This window comes from Artemia sp. Qi Xiang Cuo, chromosome 20 (assembly GCF_049724085.1).
Source record: "Artemia sp. Qi Xiang Cuo chromosome 20, ASM4972408v1, whole genome shotgun sequence".
NCBI lineage: Eukaryota > Metazoa > Arthropoda > Branchiopoda > Anostraca > Artemiidae > Artemia > Artemia sp. Qi Xiang Cuo.
This window is the reverse complement of record NC_142813.1, coordinates 44,723,076-44,744,080: the sequence shown is the minus strand read 5'-3', so window position 1 is coordinate 44,744,080 and position 21,005 is coordinate 44,723,076. Positions and strand designations below refer to the sequence as shown.

The following is a 21,005-nucleotide window of genomic DNA, read 5'->3' as shown; positions in this document are numbered from 1 at the left end:
AATTAGCGACAGTACTGAAAGGATTAAAAAATAATAAGTCTCCAGGTGCTGATAGGGTGGTAAATTAGTTTCTTAAATATGGTGGTTTTGAGGTTTGAAAGAAGTTACTAGAGACTATGAATATGATTTTAAAAAAAGGGGAAGTACCTAACGATTTTAGGAAAATCTCTGTAAAAGAAAGGTTATAAGAGTGAGTGTGGTATTTATCGAGGCATTAGTCTGGTCTCTGTAGGTAGTAAATTACTTAGTAATATGATACTTTTTAGACTGAGATATGCCGTAGACAAAGTTTTAAGAGATGAACAGTATGGTATTAGAAAAGGTAGAGCATGTGTTGACCAAATTTTCACTCGTATGTAAATAATTGAGAAGTGTCTGAGTTGTCAAACACCATTGGTCCGCAGTTTTATAGATTACGAGCAAGCGTTCGATTCTGTTGATAGAGCAGCTTTAGTAAACGTTTTATCCTTATATGGTATACCAGACAAATACATTAAAGTGATTAGTGCTATGTACGAGAATAACACTGCTGCGGTTAGGGTTGGAAATGAGGTTAGCAGCTGGTTTTCTATTAAATCAGGAGTTAAGCAGGGTTGTGTTCTATCCCCGTTTATATGTATTATTTTGATGGACTTTGTCTTAAGGAGCACAGGAAAGGCAATGAAAGACCACGGAATAAATTGGGATGAAAAAATCCCCTGGACTTAGATTATGCTGATGATTCAAGCATCCTACATGAAATTGTGAGCAAAATGAATGAAGTTTTAGAGGTTTTGCGAGTTCAGGGTGCTAGAATACGTTTGAAAATTAATGTTAAGAAGACTAAGTCACTAAGGCTAGGAATAAGTGAAGATGAAAAGGTGACTTGGGTAATGAAAAGATTGATCAGGTGGTCAGCTTCACCTACCTTGGTAGCACTATTAGTAAAGATGGTGGGAGCAGTGAAAATGTTAAAAGTAGAATAGCCAAGGCTCAGGGTGTTTTTTCACAGTTAAAAAAAGTTTGGAAGAATAGGAAGATAAGTCTGCAAACCAAGATTAGAATATTAGAAGCTACAGTAATGACAGTGGTCAGATATGGCTCTGATGCATGGGCGCTCAGAAAAGCGGATTAACATTTGCTAGATTTTTTCCAGAGAAATTGCTTAAGGATTGTTCTGGGTACCCGGCTGACTGACCGTATTTCAAACAATAGGCTATACGAAAAATGTGGTTCATTACCGCTCTCTTGGGCTATAATGAAAGAAAGGTTGAGGTGGCTAGGGCACGTTGTGCGAATGAAGGATGACAGATTGCCGAAGATTGTTTTCGGCCAACCGTCTAGGGCTAAACGAAAAGCAGGTCGTCCTCGTCTGGGAGGACGTCATAAAGAAAGATTTAGGGGAAATGGGAACTTCGTTGGCGGGTGTAAAAAGGGAGGCTTAAATAGATTGGGATGGAGGAGGAGCGTGCGTAGCTGCTTTGGCCTCAGGCGGCTTGGTGCTGCGGTGAGTTGTTATTAGTAGTAGTAGTAGTATGGGCTCCCTAGATTGTTTTGCCCTCTCACCTAGATTTGAAAAGAAACAACTTTTTTAAGAGATATTTCCATTCGAAGATGTCTTTTTTGTTTTTTAATTTTAAAAAAAGGAAGAAACGAAACATTCCCTCCCCCCTAGGTTCTGAAAAATAAATTTTGCCCCATCCCTAAATTTCTGTGAATTGGCGCCACTCTGATTTTACATTATTTTGCTTAAGCTTAATTTTTTCTTCATCAAAATATTAAAACTTAGAGCTCACTTGTACTTAAATTAAAATTTGTCTGCTCAACAGGAAATTGAACTGAGGACTTTCATGATAGTCTTATCTAGATCACTGGTCAGATCAGAATGATTTTTGCTTTTTTTTTTTAAAAAAGGCCTGAGAGGCAAGAACGCAGTCCACAAATTTTCTTCCAACAAACATCCAACAAAGTTTTCGAACATCAATTTATTTCAGTATTTTTGAAAGGTTAAGTAATTTTACGTTTGGGGATGTGACCCCCCCCCCCCAACCCTGAAGCCTCGGGGCAAGGGCTGTAAGTTTTGCAATTTTTTAGTTATTTAAAAAACTCAAAACGAACAGAAATTACAATAAATAGCCGAGTCAAACTCAAAGCGAACAAAAATTAACATGAGCAGGGCTGATAATCCCCATGCCTTCAAATAGCAAAAGCTATTTGAAAGTTGTATATAAAACCCATACCTCTCCAAATTAGGTACCTCCGGAAACCTTCGTTTTTGTTATCGTTTTCTCTATATAGGGTTGTCCTAGCCGAGTAGTTAGCGGGCCGAATTTGCAATCCTATATCCTTTAAGGCTAGGATCGAACCCTGTTGCGGTCGATTATTTGGTTTGACACGAGGGTCAATGGTGTTACTCTGTAAGTTTAGCCATGTTCGACCCACCTCTAAATGGGTAACTGCAGAAATCTAGGGTAGGTTAACAGAAAGGTTGTGCAAATGTATAGGAAGGCTGGTCCCCCACTCTCCGTTGCACTTCCTGGCTGAAGGGCCCTGACACGGAGATCATCACTGCGATTTTGGACAATGAAATCAAGTGATCGCTCCTTTTTTTCCCTATATAGTTTGTCTTCCTATGCACTTCAGTCAAATTATCCTTTAAAAGCCACTTAACTATGATGAACTTGGACAAAATTTGCGTTTTTCATATCTTTTACAATGTCATGAGTATAGCCGAAAATAAACATATTGCTTGATTTGCCGTCTGATGGCATACTTTAATATAATAATAATTTCTGTCACAAATTTGGGTGGATAATTTGAAAAAAAATCTGATAAAATAAGTAAAAAAAGCCACTTATTAAAAGCAAATCCCTTTGCAAGCTTTTTTTTCAGGAGAAAGATCACGGATGCGTGTTTATTTGTTTTTGTTGTTTTTTTCCTAAGGGTGACCGTTTCGAACAAGTGATCCTACAAGAGATATGGTTCATTTGATCAGAAAAAAAAGTTCTAGTGTCCTTTTTAAGTGATCCAAAAGATTGGAGGGCAAAGAGCCACCCCTCCAACGCTCCTATTTTCCCCAATGTCAACCAACTTTGAAATATTTTTAGTGTTGTTCCATACTTTCAGTTGAAAAATATTTGTTTTTTGTTAAAATTTAATTTAAAAAGGGACAGGTGTTCTACGTACGGGAACCGATAGATTTTTACTTTTCTTTCGCTGCATTTAGTAGAATGTCGAAGGTGAACATTAGGTTATGGCGATGGAAAAAAATTTTGGAAAGAATTATGATTTTAAGAATATCAGGACTACACGCCATGATAATGACAGTGGTTCAATTCTACGTACGGGAACCGAAAGATTTTTACTTTCGCTGCATTTAATAGAATATCGGAGGTGAACATACTGATTTATTGCAATGAAAAAAAAGTTTGAAAGAATTATGATTTTAAGAATATCAGGACTCAACACGCCATCATAATGACAGTGGTCAAGTAGGGTTCTAAAATGTTGGCTTTCAATAAGTTGAAGAATTTGCACTGGACGTTCTTAAGACGAATTGTATGTCGGTAGTTATATTTGCTCCTCTATGTAAAAAAAGCAAGTTGTATAAAATATGTGATTCCATCTAACTGTCTAGTCCTACCTACTTTTTGAAATGCAGATTGTTCTCGAGTTGGTTGAAAATATGAAAATATTTAAAGGGTAATAAGTTCATGCGAGGTAGCAGGGATTAAAGCTCAGAAATGGTATGGTGTCAAAGGGAGTTTGCAGCTGTGTTAGCCCTAGGTGGGTTAGTGCTGCTGTAACTTGCTGGGAATACGTTTGGTAAAGAAAGATGTTCTTCCCAAGCGTTCATTACTCGAAAAGAATGCAGCTTTCAAGGATCAATAAACAAGCTGTGCTTAACTCTTTAGTAGTTTATGCTTTGATTCATGACAACACATGTTTTGGCGAGCTCCTTGCGCTCGGCCTTCTATGCTACCAGCAAGGGTTTCTCGAGTTGCTTGCAGCTAGCAACACTGATTTTAGGTCTGCTTTTACCACCACTGATTGCTCTCATTACTCCATTTTTGTTGGATGTCTGATGGCTGTGATGGTTTGTATACTTTTTCGGTATATTATCTGGTATCTATTCAGCTAATAAATCTATGTTTAGATACATAACTCATTTCGGGCTGATTTGCGCTGTTTTACTGATTCCAAACTGCTGCCTAAACCTCTGCCTAAGTCAGATTACTTTGAAGATTTCTTATTTCTTTTACAGTTATAATCGAAGAAGCAGGGGAGGTACTTGAAGCGCATACCCTCATTTCAATGACCTCAGCTTGTGAACATTTAATACTAATTGGTGAGTATTTTTTTAATAATAAGATCGAAAATTCCTTTTATTAATTTCATCAATCATTTCATAAAATGAAATCTTAAAGTAAAATTTGTATTATTCTTTTACCCTAAAATACTGATTGAAGCAGATTAATATGGCGGCTCTTTTATTTTGGAAATGCTGATCCATTTCTAGTTTCAGGAAAAAATTCTAATGGGTTAAATCCCAAGGATGTTTGACTATATTCTCTTTCCTCTTAAACCTTTTCCAGGAATTTCGTCCTTGTAGGTTAAAGAACGTCAACTTTTTGTGAAGAAAATCACCTTTAAGGGAAAAAGTTTTCGCTCGTTTTTTGCTCCCGAAAATAAACACCTTATCAAGTAAGTTTTAATGGGCCAAAATAGTATTTTGGATTGTTTTTGGATAAATAAATGGTAATTTTTGTGTTTAACTAATCAACTAATGAACTCAATTAATCATCTAGTCCAGGGACGTACGCTGGGGGGGCCTCCGGGCCCGGGCCCCCCCGAAAACTCACGATTTTTTTCATTTTCCCATAATTTTCTGATTTTTCTCACAGAATAATGGGTTTGAAGGATTAGCCCTCCCCCCCCGAAACAAATTGGGCCTCCCCCCGAAACAAATTCCTGCGTACGTGCCTGATCTAGTCAACTAATTCCTCTTAAACCTTCTCCAGGAATTTTGTCTTTGTAGGTTAGAACGTCACTTTTTGTGAAGAAAATCACCTTTAGGGGAAAAATTTTTTGCTCGCTTTTTGCTCCCGAAAATAAACACCTTATCAGGTAAGTTTTAATTTGCCAAAATAGTACTTTGGATAAATAAATGGTAATTTTTGCGTTTAACTAATAAACTAATGGTAACTTAATAGCACGCCTACATATTCGGATTTTAAACCTTATGGAATGGTGTTACATGTAATAGGTTTATGTGTATTCTAGTGTAAACAAAATTATATCCTCGATAAAAAAAATTCTCATGAATCAGTTTAAATTGGTTCGAAGCAGTTTGATTTACTCAGTGTGCATAAACAAATCAAGGTCGTAAACTAACTTTGATGAGACATGGGCTATTGTGCTTATTACGGTATGGCCTAATATGCCTATAATAAAGGTAATAACTATGTTTAATAATAAAGGCCTACTATGTTTAGCAAAAATCATCATTATGTAACTATGCCAGACGCATTTTAAAAGTCAGTAAATAAGTAACAAGTAAGTAAAAATTTTAATTCCCGTCATAAATCAAGGGACGAAGGACAGAGTGTGAAATCATAGTCGCGCTGCCTAAGTAAAGAACGATGTTGGCACAATGTATTATTTTTTTCTTTACACCAGGGCACTTCGTATCGAAAAAGTTGATGAGAAATGTCGAAAAGGGCTCGTTCCATTGGAAATTTGAATGGTTAATGCCCTTTCTAATAGCCAAAAGGGAACGGAAGGAATCAACCACACCTTTCATACCTACCACTTTCATAAACATATTCCATCAAAGTTTTGTGATAGCGACTTTGTTCAGCGTAGTTGATTTCCAGATAGAAATTATGTTTTTGAGGAGGAGACTCCCCCACAACCCTCAGGGTAAGGGTTGTAAGTTATGCCCTGGGGGCATATAAGGTTTTTTTCTATAGAAAGCGTTGTCATAGAAACTTGCAAAAAAGGCTAAATCTATTAGAAATTCAAAGGGCTAGTGCCCTTTCTAATAGTCGAAAGTGATTGGAGGCCAACTAACCCCCCTCTCACGCCCACCTTTTCCCCAAACACATCCAATCAAAATTTTTAGATAGCCATTATGTTCAGCCTAGTGTCTTTGAAACTAGGCACTTTACTGAAAAAAATCTTGCAAAAAAGGCTAAATCTATTAGAAATTCAAAGGGCTAGTGCCCTTTCTAATAGTCGAAAGTGATTAGCCAACTAACCCCCCTCTCACGCCCACCTTTTCCCCAAACACATCCAATCAAAATTTTGAGATAGCCATTTTGTTCAATATAGTTGAAAGTTCTTGGAATTAGGTCTTTGAGGATGCCCCCCCCCCCCCCCACAGCATTCAGGTCAAGGGTTGTAAGTAATGCCCTGGGGGCATATAAGGTTTTTATAGAAAGCGTTGTCGTAGAAACTTCAAAAAGGGCTCATTTGATTGAAAATTGAAATGGCTATTACCCTTTTTGATAGTTGGGAGTGATTTGAGGGCACCTAACCTCCCCTCTCACGCCCGCCTTTTCACCAAACACATCCAATCAAAACTTTTAGATAGCCATTATGTTCAGCCTAGTGTCTTTGAAACTAGGCACTTTACTGAAAAAAATACAAATGAATGTGCATTTTCAGTTTAATATACATATACTGATATTTATTAATCAAAATGTTAATATTATTTGATTTGTTAAAGTTATAAACGTAAAAACATTTATATTTTTCCAGTAAAGTGCAAATTATGTTCTCGCCTTGGGAAGGTATGGGGGTTTTGAGCCCTACTCATGTTAATTTCTGTTCGTCTTGAGTTTGACTCGGTTATTTATTGTAATTTCTGTTCGTTTTGGGTTTCATTTATTTATCGATGCTGATTTGTGGTAGTTCCACGCTTGGTAGATAATTTTATTTTATTTTTGCTCATTTTTGGTTTATTGTAGTTCTTTACTTTTCTTTGAAAAACTTATTTTGTGGAAAAAGTTTTTTTTTAATTAATTAGAAAGAAAAACTACAAAAGACAACAGAATACCATGGTACATGTACTACAATGTTGCCATACATCATCGAGAACAGAAATTCGTAGGTGGACCGAACTAAGAAGACTCCTTAGGACGGTCTTAATTGCTGTTGTGGGGTCTGGTAAGATTGATCTCTGCATTGACGTGCTTTCATTCGACTATAGGGGAGTTTAAAGCAAGAACTTGAAATACCTTAAACAGTGCGTTTGGACACATTTTTTGTTATCATTAGGAGTTTGATCAGGAGTAACATGTAAAATAGGGGGAAGAGCAGCAGAATTTTAAAAGGCTGACGAATAGTCACGGCCGAAATGAATTCTATTCTAAGTTTTTAATGGTCGATCATCAAGCTTTGTTTTTTTTAGGAAGAGGGCATGTTCAAAACACTGAACCACACGCATTTCTCAATTTTCAAATCCGCAAACCTAGATGGTTTAATTGGTGATAGCAAAATATTACAGATTAGCCATATTAGCATGTCTGGTGATCTAACTTTTATCATTAATAAATAAAACTTCTGAATTATCTGCCTTCAAAGATAAGCTAATTTTATCATATTCACGTTCCGAAATATCAAGGTTTTATTCAGGACTACTTGTAGTCCTATTAATATTCAAAATATTATGTGCGCAAGTTATTAACGTCTCATCAGTACCATCGACTATGCACGAATTATCCATCTTGGATTGAGCCTCCATGACACCTAGTAAAGAAAGAACCCTAGCTCCTACTAATTGAATTGTTATAAAGCGTCAACGAAGAGGAGCCTTCCTTCGTCTTGATTGCTGCCACGGCCGTCTACCTTGACGACTGTGACTTCCGCATTTAACAGACCATTAGATTGCATTGCCAGTACCATCCTCAGTTCGGCTTTAAAATTCAGATACATGTAATGATAAACACAAATGCTCAGTAAAAATGCATTATAAAACTAAAATTAAAGTACCTCTTCCTAGCAGAAGATCTTGAATCGCTTCAACCGGCCGCGAATGTTGTCAATCTGGTCTTTCAGCTGTAGGTCTCTCCTTAGAGGCATTTCTGGTCGGGCCACTTTCAATGGTCCTATGTTGTCAATCTGGTCTTTCAGCTATAGGTCTCTCCTTAGAGGCATTTCTGGTGGGGTCACTTTCAGCGGACCTATGTTGTCAATCTGGTCTTTCAGCTATAGGTCTATCCTTCGAGGCATTTCTGGTCGGGTCACTTTCAATGGACTTATGTTGTCAATCTGGTCTTTCAGCTATAGGTCTCTCCTTAGAGGCATTTCTGGTCGGGTCACTGGTTGGACCTATGAATATGTTGAAATGTCTGGGATAATCGTTCAGTGCATCTATGAAACACGCGCTAACACTTGTTATTCAAGCCACCAAGGAAAATTAATATCTTTATTTATTGAATACCGCAAGGGTGAAAACCGCGTTATTACACACTAAGAGTGGCTGCACATGTACTGTCAAATTGAATGAACGGGAAGCGTCAAATTCGTCAATGACAAGGAAACTATTAGACTTGTGAATATAATAGAATAGTCGTGAGCGGCAACATTATTTGACCAAAGACTAACTATTGATTGAACTCGGATTAATGTCGGGCATATTACAGAATTGCACAAAATAATGCAAAACAATTTTTTTTTTAAGTTTGAAAAATGTTATAGATACCGTTTTTGGAAGATATGAAGAGCGAGTATTGGCAGGTTTACGCTTCTTAAGTTACTGTGTTATGGACCCGGTACGGAAAAAAAAACCGGTACTATTTCTTGAACAAGACTTATCTGGAGTATGTTCGTGAGATACTGAAATAATAAATCAGTACCGTGGAGCAGATATTGCAGTGACATATCATCAATGCTCCTGGCCTTTCACTTCCTCAACCCGCAAATCTGATGGGTAATACTGGACACTTGAAATGTGATATAACATTGGTCAGCCCCCTCTAAGAAATGAACTTTGCTCTGTTATGAAGTCACTAGAATCTCCGCTACCAAGAGCAAAGAATTGGCCCCCGAAATAGATCTGCCATTTTCTAGAAGGGATTAAACTGGGAAGGTTAGCAGCAATTTTCTCTTTGTTGTGTAGTTTCCAAATACTACTACTACTACTACTGCTAACAAGTCACTGCAGCTCCAAGCAGCCTGAGGCAAACACATCTGCGCACGCTCCTCCTCTATCCCAATCTTTTCAAAGCATCCCTCTTTAAACCCTTCCAAGAAGTTTCCATTTCCTTTATATATTTCCTTACGAATTTCTCCCACCCTATTCAGGGGCGACTTGCTTTTCATTTGCCCCTAGACGGTTCTGTCTAGGCCATTATTCATCCGCAGATCGTGTCCTAGCCATCTCATCCCTTCTCTCATTACAGTCCTAGAAAGCGGAATTTTCAACAATTGGCTTTGAAAACTCGTCTTTGATAACTGAGCGATGACTACTGAGTGGGTGCGATCAAATTTATGCCTTCTGACTGAATTGAAGACTCTTGAGTGAGAAGAATCGCACTGCCTCCAGAAGTAAAACCCAAAAGTTCGCGTCTCGTCTGATCTTAACATGTTTAGGGTTTCCGGACAATCGTAGTACTCCAGTACTTGCTTTGGCGCATTAGCGTGAAACATTGAGGTTACTACCACTTATTAGGGCGTAAGTTGTTTCAGCACAAAATATATCCAGGCTTCCTTTTGAGATATTTTCAAGTCTGACTGAAATAGCACGAATGAAAGATCCTAGCAGGGATATATGCAGGGGATGGAACTGGGGCCAGTCTTTCTCCTCGAAAGTCTAAATTTTACCAAATGCCTTACCATTTCTGATTCGAATCATCAATGAAACTTGTTTTTTATTATTTAAAACAACAAAAGTCCGTTAACTCCTAAATTTATTGACTCTAAATTTCGCAGTTAAGTGAAATTTGTTGCCGTATCCAAAAATATTTTTTCTTTGCTATTGATCTAATTATGTTTACCCTTTTCTTATTATTTTACTTATTTATTTATCTTCTTTATATTATTTTTCTTATTTTACTTATTATTTACTTTATCACTCTATTATCTTACCTTCCTTTATTATTTTTATATTAGGTGACCATCAACAACTGAGACCTCCTACGGCAGTATATCAACTTGCAAGAGACTACAACTTAGATGTCTCTATGTTTGAGCGCTTGATACTACTTGGGGCAAATAAGGCCTCTCTTTCTGTTCAACATCGGATGAGGCCGGACGTAGCTCGGTTAATTGTGCCGACTATTTACCCCAATCTGGAGAACCACCCTTCTGTGCTGGACAACCCGGATGTCAAAGGGATGAAGCATAATGTATATTTTTTAACTCACAACATTCCAGAAAAAGAGGTAAATAGCTTATTTCACAGTCTCTTATTTTATGCTGAATTTACACTATCTGTAAAGTTAATTACGTAATGACCGTTACGTTGAATAGCATAATTTTTGTTTTAAAAATAAGCTAATTTTAAATTGTATAAATAAATGTTTAATAATTGTATAAAACATTAATAATAATTAATAAATAATGTATAAATAATAAATAAATGTTAAATAATTGTATAAATAAAATAAATTTTATTAAAATAAGCTAATTTCGTCTCCGAGAGGGAACGCCGTAGCTTGTTTAGATAAATAATTCTTCATGTATCTTACCTGACCGAATATCTGTTTAACAAACTGGAGAATTATAATATTATATTTATGATATGCAATTACATTATAATATGTAATTGAAATTGCATAAAAAAGATCGGACACTTGTTTAACTGTGGCGACTACTTTTCCCAATCTGGCGAATACCGTCCCGTACCAACATACCCGGATTTCAAAGGAATGATGCATAATGTCTATTTTTACGTCGCTTTATTCCAGAAAATTAGGAGTAATGCTGACAAATTGATTACCTTGGACTTTATTTAAAACGTTCAACCATTATCAATAATTCTTCTTCTTTTTCTTCTTTTCTTCTTCGTTTTCTTCTTTTTTTCTTTTTCTTCTTCTTCTCGTTCTTCTGCTTCTTTTTCTTCTTCTTCTTGTTTGGGTTAATATGGAGACGCTTTCGCATAATCTCGCCACCAGAACTGAATTCCGAGCCTTGCAGTACGTTGCTGCCACTGAGTTCGGAATCTGGGTCCCGTATTACCAAGCGGAGATCAATTCCACTGTGCCAAAACAGTGCATTACGGAGAGTCTCATTTTCACTGTACTCATTACCACTCTTTACGGTTGTAACTATAAATAACGGTAGTTGCACACATGCATACATCCTATAAGGGTATACCCTATGAGATTGATGACAAAACATTTCTACTAAAATTTTTCGTTTTATTGTGCTTCAGAACATTCTCTAATCTCAAAACGATCAGATGACTAAAATGTTTAGATCAAAGTAAGGATAAAAATAATAATAATAAAAAATAACAAAAAAAACGGCGAACAGTTTTTATGTTACTGAAAACAAAAGTCAGTTAGAGGTTTTAATAACCTTAGATTAAATATAACTAGGTTTACGCTGCTAGAACAATGTGAAGTGATGCAGTACCTTTTGGTTGCCTTTGCCGACTAAAATGCTACAGATAGCATTGATCTTGTCTCTTCCTTATCCAATTACATCCCATAGCTGTCAACACCTCAAAACTTTGAAAATTGTATTTCTCAAGAATAATGTGCTTTAAAAAAGGAAGAGAAAAAAATATGATAAGACGTTCCTTGAAAACGGTCTCAAAATAGTCTGTGCCCTCAAACCCAACTCTTGTCTCTATTTGATGTCACTCTTTCCATTGTTTAGGCTTTTTAATGTACCACCTATTCAAGCTAATGCTTTATTAGTTTGACTAAAAAAATAGCACATAACGCCATCTTTATTGTTAGGTATATATAAATTTTCAGTTTCCAAGGCAAGGCAACACTACTTTGCCTCAAAACATAACACTTATCAAATTTTCTTATTTGATGATAAAATTATTAATCCTATGTCTATCAGCGTGTGATTGCCACATAAATACTTTTCTAATAATTGGGTAAACTACGTCATTAAGTTGCGTTATTATCTATAATGTTTGCATACCACTTGCATGAAGACACATTTTCTTATCCTCAAATGTATCTGAAATGAATAAAAAGATTTCTAACTTTTGTCAAACACCACAAGAATGCTCGGTGCTAATTTCTCTTGTGCGTTCACCTCAATCAGACCAAGCACGTTTTTTGGATGAATAAGGTGTTTTTCACTTCAATCTTACCATACCTGACACCCGGATATAGCCTAATATGCTAGGGGTGCATTTTCTTGATAAACTCTGTTTAATAAATTGGACTGATTGAGATGATATGGTATTTTAACAGTTTTAGTTGCCTGAGAATTTATTGTGATCGTCTGTTCAGCTCAACAGAGTCAGCGATCAAGCTGAACCGGACCGTGCCATTGAGTTCCGCCCTGCAAGCACAGTTAGCTAATTTTAGGCTTTGATTTAAGTTGAGGCAGAATCTTTTTGGGTTCAACTGCGCGAGTCTTTTTCTTAATAATCAAAGGATTAAAACCCACTTGTTCTGCCATCTACAGGATTGTGCTAAGAAACCTTTTCAGACTTGTCTCTTATGTTTACGACTCAATCGTTCGTTGGGTCGTCTTCTTGGAGTGATCTTTAATTCCTACTATTTTTCATGTCCTGGGTTCAGGGCAGCCGGAGCGCTGCCCACTTTCATTACTTTTTGTTTTACACATTGATTTCTGCCTTTATGCGTCCAGTAACATAGTTTAAATATAGCTGGTTGCGGGCATAACAAACAAGGTACAACGTGCTTGCCTTTCTGCAATAACAAAAAAAGTAAGTCATAGAGAATACGGAGGAGGCTATTAGAGGGGCAAAGGACCTACCTGGCGCTTCATAGTAATAATAATAATTAAAAAGTATTTCATGATATTTGTTCAAACAAGATGCAGCATGCCTACCTTTTTACTAAAAAGCCACTGGCCTAGTTCGGCTCTTTGATCATAGAAATATTAAAATTCTTAAGTGATGCTGTTTCAAAAAGGTGTAAAATACCCCCCGTTTCTCCAAATATTAAAAAGAAAATAAGATATCTTTTAGTTCAAAAGTTGGTTTTCCTTGCATGGGCTAACTTTCTTATATAACTACTAAGGAAAAGGAAGGAAACCTAAAATTTCCTTGGCAATGAGGTATAACTAAAAGAGAGTATAGTGATATCATTCCTCTGCCTCAGTCCCAAATGCTGGAAATAAAATTAAAAACTTAATCAAAATCATAAATAGAAAGAGCTTAGAAAGTAGATAGCAACGCTTTCGGTCCTATTGGAAGATACTCGATTTGAGATTCTTAAGTTTTTCTGTTTATTATTCCAAGAAAATATGTTAGCAATAGGGTCAGGATTTCCTGGCACATCTTAAGCATTTGTAGACTTCATTCTCGCTTCAATTTTTAACTGCTCTCTGCCTTGCTTGCCAACGTGAACAGAGCTTTTCCCTAAAATATTTCAATCTTTAATTAATTTTACAACCTTTAACTGTGAGATCTGTTGTGGCATCAATCACGCTTTTCGTCCACTAGCTCCCACTACCTCCCTCTGACAAGTGATCTATACATCCAAGTTCCTCTTTAACCACATTAAGCCAGCCAATTGATTGTATGTCCTATCTCAAGCCAATTGAAAATTAAGGAAATTTCCTGAAATCTACAGATCTCCTTTTGAATGTTTTCTTCATTTTTCTTATAGACTCAAATTGGTCTTAGAAAGCTGGTTTTTCTCGTTGGGTGTTCATAAAAAAAAAAAATAAATAAAAAAATAAAAATAAAAAGTAAATAAAAAAATAAATAAAAAAAAATAATAAAAAAATAATAAAAAATCTAAAAAATAAAAAAATCATGAAAATAGTAAGTTGCTTGAAAATATTCAAATTTTTAAATATTAAATACCGGCTGGGCTCTGGTTACTTCTTGCTACGGTCTCTATGATCATGGCTATGGGCCAACCATATTTCATAAGGCCTTTTCTGACGACATTCTTCATCAACAATCCGTTCTGGTAGGACATTGTTGACCAACAATCGTGTTCTATCCATCAACAAAAGTTTTGTTGATGAACATTGTGGATGAAAAAGGCAAACAATTGAAATTTTTGTTTGTCAGACTTGTTGGTCAAATTTAAGGGAGAAATTTCAATGATAGATATTGTGGGGGGAATTTTTTTTTCGTTCTTACAATTTTAGAAGAGAAAAAACGATTAGTTTGCTATAAAGATAGTTATATTTATTTTTAAATTGATCTCTAACCTAAAGCATGATATAAGAAGGCACTTATTTTAATTACCCACTTTTTTTCCCTATAAGGGGCATTGCAGAATTTTTTTGTATTAAATTAAAACTTTCAGAATTTAATCAAACAATGAAAAAGTGCATAAAGTGTGAAAATTATAGGAGTAACACAAGTTTAATTGAAAATAGCAAAACAATGTTGAATTGATTTTGATAATATTGCCGTTGATTTCCAACAATAAAAACTCGTGTTCTCATGAAAATTGTTGCTGATCCACAATTTTTGATTAACAGATCTGTTTTTTAGTTGTTTCTCAACATTGTTCATCAACAGTCTATTCGCCAGAAAAGACCTATAAGCGCTAGGCTGTACTATGAAACTAAGATAGGATCTTCCACAGGGGAAAATTCGGAACATGTCAGGCAATCAATCTCATGGTCCTGGATCTATGCCTCGTTATACGTTGTACATAACCTCATGTACATAAGCGCTCATCATTAGTTTCATGTGGTACATCAGACTTGCAGTCAATGTCTTTGGAACTGTAATTTTATACATATTTCAGGAAATCGAACAGAAGTCACATCTGAACCCTCACGAAGCAGAAGTTGCTCTAAATATAGCAAGGTACTTAATCCAGCAGGGATATTTCTCTGATCAAATCACAGTTTTGACAACTTATTCGGGACAGCTTCGCTATATGATGCAGGTAAGCTACCGAATAAATCGTTGCTTCACTCAGGGGGAATAGAAGGGGTGGGGAGTTAAATTTGTTTGAAGAACCCCTTACAAAAATTGAAAAATATTAGCGGAAGAATGTATAGATTTTATGTTTTGACCTCATGGGTAAAATCCTCTCCGTTTATGTCTACAGCCCGAAAGCAGGCAGTTATTCATAAGTATTGAGATGATCTGATTTCCATTGGCTAATTTCAGTAAAAGGTGATGAATTTTATATGTTGTATGGTGAATATACCCTGTTTTGTCTCACGGGTGTAGGATCAGGGTTGAAACTTACAGAAAAAAGTTTTCTTCAAAGGACTTTAGTATTTGGGGAAAGGGGACGAGATATTTTTTTTCCATTGGTTCATACAAGGGTATAAGCTACGTTTTTGCTTTTATATGTTTACCCTTTGGACTTTGGCTAGTAGTTATATATAAAGTTAGAAGCATGTAAATCAAATATGTAGGTGAAGTTTAATGTAGATCAAATTCAACAGGAAACTAAAATATAAGATCCATTTTCATCCCCAGGGGAACAATTTTTTCGTTGATGTCTGATGAGTAAATGCATGGTAGTTTGAATAAATATCGTTTCAATTAAAGCACAATAACATTAGCTTCTTAAGGGGATGGTAGCTCCACTCGTATTTGTTTGGTAACTCCACTCGTATTGCTGGTAGCTCTTATTTGTTAGCATCTAATAAAATCATGATTTTGTTTTCTCGTTGTTGTTGAAAAACTCAATGTTTGCAATACAAATCATTTTCATTGGCGCACAAATGACATTCTTGTCTTTAAAGAGGATAAGGGGTCGTTAACACTACTTATATTTGTGGTGATTTCTGTTCGTTTTAAGTTTGACTTGATAATTTATTTACTATTTTATGTAATAACTAATTCATTATCTATTTTAATTTGTTTTTGTTTTAGGTTTCATTTATTCATCCATACAACTTTCGTTCCTTATAAATTTGATTATTACATAAGTCTATTATTGCTCGTTTTAGGCTTTTATTCCGCTCTTACTTTTCATTAAAAAAAATTATTTTGGAATGGTTTCATTAATTTTTCTTTTGGTTTTTTAGTTGACGCTTTGTTGTAGGTAAGTTGAAAAAATATTTGTAAAGTTTCTTTTTCAGCTTTTTGTTCGTTTTAAGTTTTACTGTCGCTCTTAATTTTCATTCGGGAAAACTTAATTTCTCTTAATTTATTATCCAATAAGAAAGTGTCTTTTGCTTGAAGCTCACTTTGTTGCATGCTTCTTGTTTTATTGATAATTAAAGAAAATATAATTTAATATATTTAATAAATATAACATAATTTAATATAATTTAATAAGTGAACCGATTAATACTACTCTTCTCAAAATGTAAATTGTTAGTTCGTCTCTAAGTTTAGTGATTAGCAAAGTGTCAAGGCCAAATATGTAAGTTGTTTGTTTTTTTTTTTGGGGGGGGGGGAGGGTAAGGAAGACAAAGGACCCTAAAAAAACAATTATGAAGTTCTTACATTTCTTTTTAACACAGTTATCACGTTAGTTTGGATCCCGACTTGATAATGTAATGTTTAAAAATAAGAAGTTTGAAATTCTCATTTTATGATAATCGCTAGCAATAAAGCTTGCTAAGATCTGAAACTACACTATGTTTTATTTCAAAACAATTATAGAAAAAAAGAAAACAAACGGCCTCAAAAATGGTTAATGCGGCCTCAATAATTAAAATAAAATTTTACCACTGAAAAATCCTAACCTGATTGTTCTTTATCACATTATTTGAGGTCCGCACCTTTAACCCTTACGAACATTATTTTGTCTGAAATCTTAATTTTCTATTCGGAAATCTTTTGTATGCTTCGGAAATTTACCATGCCACTAGTCAGCCATAAGAAAGTAACTTATCCGACGAGAAAGAAAAATTATATATTATATCAGGACCTATTATAATTACATTATAATAGGTTACGTATTATATTACATCATAATTAATTATAATTACATCATAACCTGCCTTTAAAGAAAGCAATTACAATCTCTTGCTAAAGCTTTAACAAAGCTCCACCCCCTGTACCTCTTATTGCCTCATTTCTTTTTTTTTCAAAACCTGCTTTATATGCCTATATACTGACCATATGACCAATCGGAAAAATTTTGTCTTTGAGGCTTTGAAACTTGTCAAGAACGCTTGTGACTGGTAAATTTACTAGTCAGATTTCCACTAGTCTAGCCAATGGAACGACACTTCCATTTAATTATTTGAATTTCCTTTTTGGCATTTAGCCAATGAAATTTTCTGGCGAAAAGACGCATTAGACTATTTGCACTAATTTACCATATCCAGTATACATAACCCTATAGAAATTAAATGAAAAAACTTTTTTTTTCAACTGAAAGTAAGGAGCAACATTAAAACTTAAAACAAACTGAAACTATTACGTTTATGAGGGAGGTTGCCCCATCTTCCACACCTCGCTCTTTACGCTAAAGTTTTTTAGTACTTAAGAGCGAGGTGTTGAGGAGGGCGCAACCCCATCATATACGTAATAATTTCTGTTTTTTTTTTTAAGTTCCGATTGTTTTTTAAACAATGCCGGGAAATCTGGCTCCACCTCCGCGGAAAAATCCCTCTTCCCGATGGATATATTCTCTAGACAATTCAATCATGGTGAAAACCCCCGGACACTTACCCTTAACATCTCCACGCATAAAATTGAATCGGCAAAGAGAAAGCAAGATATATGAAGAATTCCGTATATTAATTCTGGCAAATACCCTCTGTAAAGTTTCACCTGAATATTTAACTCCCTGGAAACTTCCCTCCCCATGGATATTATCCCAGTGAGAAATTCCCCCAGCAGAAAATTCGTGCCCACCCCAACCTGAAACATGCATGTATATTGTATACTTCCCAATAACAAATACTATAAGTAAACAATGGGCAAACTTTATAACAAAGACCTTTCCCCAGGGACTGTGGGGGGTCATGTTATCTCTAAAGGCATATTTATTCGGTCTTTCAACTATTCTGAACAAAATGGCTATCTAAAAATTTTATCGAACGATTTTTGGAAAAAAGGGGCGTGGGAGGAGGCCTAGTTGCCCTCTAATCTTTTGGTCACTTAAAGAGAGCACTAGAACTTGTAATTTCCGTTTTAATGAGCCCTCTGCCGATATTCTAGGACCTCTGGGTCGATACGATCACCTCTGGAAAAACAAAAATTAAAGAATAAAAAACTGTCCATTTGATCGATCTTCTCGTTACCCGACATCACCTTTTCACCTTCACTTACTCATCAGCATAATCTAATTCCAGGAGAGTTTTACTTCCCCATTTGATTCTGTGTTCTCCCATTGCCTTTGCTGTGCCCCTCAGGATAGAGTCCATCAAAATAACCCACATAAATGTGGATCGGACGCAACCTCACTTAGCTCCTGATTTAATACGAAACCACCTAATAACCTTATTTCCTATGTTAACCGCAGCAATGCTGTTCTTGTACATAACACTAATTACTTTAATGTATGCATCTGGTATTTTATGCAAGAATAGGACCCTCGCTAAAGCTCTTCTATCAGCTGAATCAAGTATTTGGTCATAATCTATAAAACTGAGGACTAAAGGGGTTTGATGACACAGGCCCTTCTCAATTATTAATCTAATAGTGGAAATTTGGTCGACGCATCCTCTCCCATTCTTAAATTCAAACTGTTCTGCTCTTAAAACTTTATCGACAGTATTTCTAAATCTAACTTTGGTTTAAATTACATTTTGGGATAAGTTGCTAATATACTTCACTAATAAGACTGTCTCTTTCTCTTTCTTAGAATTGCGTCAATGATGTGAATATAGGTGTGCTTTTTTTGTAAAGGTTATGAGGATTTTCTTGTTGAAAATTTCGTTCTCTCAAAAAATTTTCTGAGGAATTTTTGCTAAAAAACTATGTTTTCACGATTGAAAGGTACACATTTCACTCCTAGGAATGTATTTTTTCGTATTTTCTATAGCTTAAATCTACTTTAGAATACCACTGGAAAAATAAAAAAATAGGATTTTTTCTCGAATAAAGAAGAAAAATGCTGCTGCTAATAAATGTCAGCTTCTGTCGTTAATTAAGAATTCATTAGAGTCCTTTTCTTAGGTTTTAAGGAAAGTTTTATGTAAGATTCAAATTCTGTTTTGTTTCTTTTTAGCTGAGAAAGACTCGTTTTGGTATTTTGCGTGATGTCCGTATTACTATAGTTGACAACTTTCAAGGGGAAGAAAACGACATCATCATTTTGTCCTTAGTTCGATCGAATATTGACTCAAGGATTGGTTTCTTGTCCATCGAAAATCGTGTTTGTGTTGCTCTATCTAGGGCCAAACAAGGCCTCTTTATTATTGGTAATATGGACAATTTGGATTCGAAAAGCAAGATTTGGAAAAGTATTCGTACAACACTAAGTGAACATCACCAAATTGGTACTGACTTGGAGCTTATTTGTCAAGTAAGTGTTGGGGATAACTAAGATGTAAAGGGGTGGGGCCCTCCCCGTAAGAAATCAGTTCTATCCCTGGCAGCCTACCAGTAACACTGACAAAGTCTTTAGCTAAAGATAACAAGGTCTGATTTGCGGAACGTCTAAACTTACAGTAACTGGACATAATACCTGCAACTGTTGGTACATCCCCGCCCCCACTTTGGTTTTCCAACATTGAAAATCCTTAGGCGAGGGTTCAAAGAAGGGGCAACATGGCTACCATTTCTGCTAAAAGTTTTACATTTCAAGGGTTGGGAGGGATGTCTTAAGGGGTTAGGGTCCAAATTTGGTCCACCACAAATACAGATTGAAATTCCTCACGTGATTTCACTTTAGGTATGTCCGCTTTGTTAAACTCTGTTTCACGACGAGCCGACAGCTGTAACTTACAACAAAAGGATAAGATACTCATGTCATGGGATTCACTTATCTCAGGTCTATGTATTCACCAATCCAGAATTATAATATTGCTTAGAAATAAATTTAGAAAATTCAAGTCGGTAAATATATAAAAGTGAATCTCAGCTATGCTATGATAGCAAAATTTTCATCATTCATACAGAAAGGAAAACATTACGAGACCAGAAAAATAACATACCAAATCTTTCAAAGGCCTTAAACCTTAAACAAGGTGCCTTACCTTAACCTTTCATAAATTACCTTTCATAAACCTTAAACAAGGTGCAATATGACTACCTCTCCGCCAAAAAATTGGCGGGCCTATGGGAAGGACGGGGGTTTGGACCGAGCCACTTTGGTCCTTCAGTCATGTTGATTAGGACTTTTGTGTTTGATTCTGGTTCAAAAAGCGTACGGCTTGCTTGCCTTGGTATTAAAGAAGTTGGCGTGAGCGTTAATGTAGAGGGGCCTATGATCCCCTTTGGTCCTCCAGTCATACCGATTAAAAATCCTTTTGGGCTTTTAGTTCAAACAAGATGCAAAATCCCCACCCTTCAGCTGAAAAATCGGTGGTGGGAGTGAAGTGTGTATGTGTATGTGGGGGAGGGGGTATTGGATTGGCCTCAGGCCCACTTTAAACCTCTACTATTATGCATAAAAAATTTTGTTTGACTCCGCTTTAAGGAAAGTGCAACTAAAAAAAAAAAAATGAAGATAAAAAAAAATTAATCTCTGGAAAAAATAATTAACAGCGAGAAGGAGAGGGAATCTTGAAACACCCATAGTCATACATTGCCTCCAATCATGCTAATATAAAATGTATTTCTGGTTCAAACATGGTGTTATATTCCTACCTTTTTACCACAAATCTGTTGAAGGGGTGGAGGGAGTGTTTTGAGAGAGGTTTGGTTCCTCTTTGGTCCTCCAATCATGTAGTTTGAAAATCCTTCCACAATTCTGATTCAACTATTTACGATATCTATCTTTCAGCTTGAAGTTGGCGATTGGAGTATGGAATGGTAATAGAGGGCCTCCTGGGACACGTTAAGGTGTGACTAGCCTATCTTTCTG

General features: G+C 35.8%; 1 protein-coding gene across 1 annotated transcript in view; it reads left to right on the top strand.

Annotated features, from left to right (window-relative positions):
* The window catches only part of LOC148940258 (NFX1-type zinc finger-containing protein 1-like), a 156,246-nt gene that overhangs the window by 34,915 nt on the left and 100,326 nt on the right, over positions 1-21,005 (top strand). Inside the window, exons 6-9 of the mRNA XM_089106117.1 lie at positions 4,244-4,327; positions 10,096-10,367; positions 14,859-15,002; positions 19,206-19,502. Of these exons, the coding sequence (XP_088962243.1) occupies positions 4,244-4,327; positions 10,096-10,367; positions 14,859-15,002; positions 19,206-19,502 (797 nt within the window). The remainder of the gene's footprint in view (positions 1-4,243; positions 4,328-10,095; positions 10,368-14,858; positions 15,003-19,205; positions 19,503-21,005) is intronic.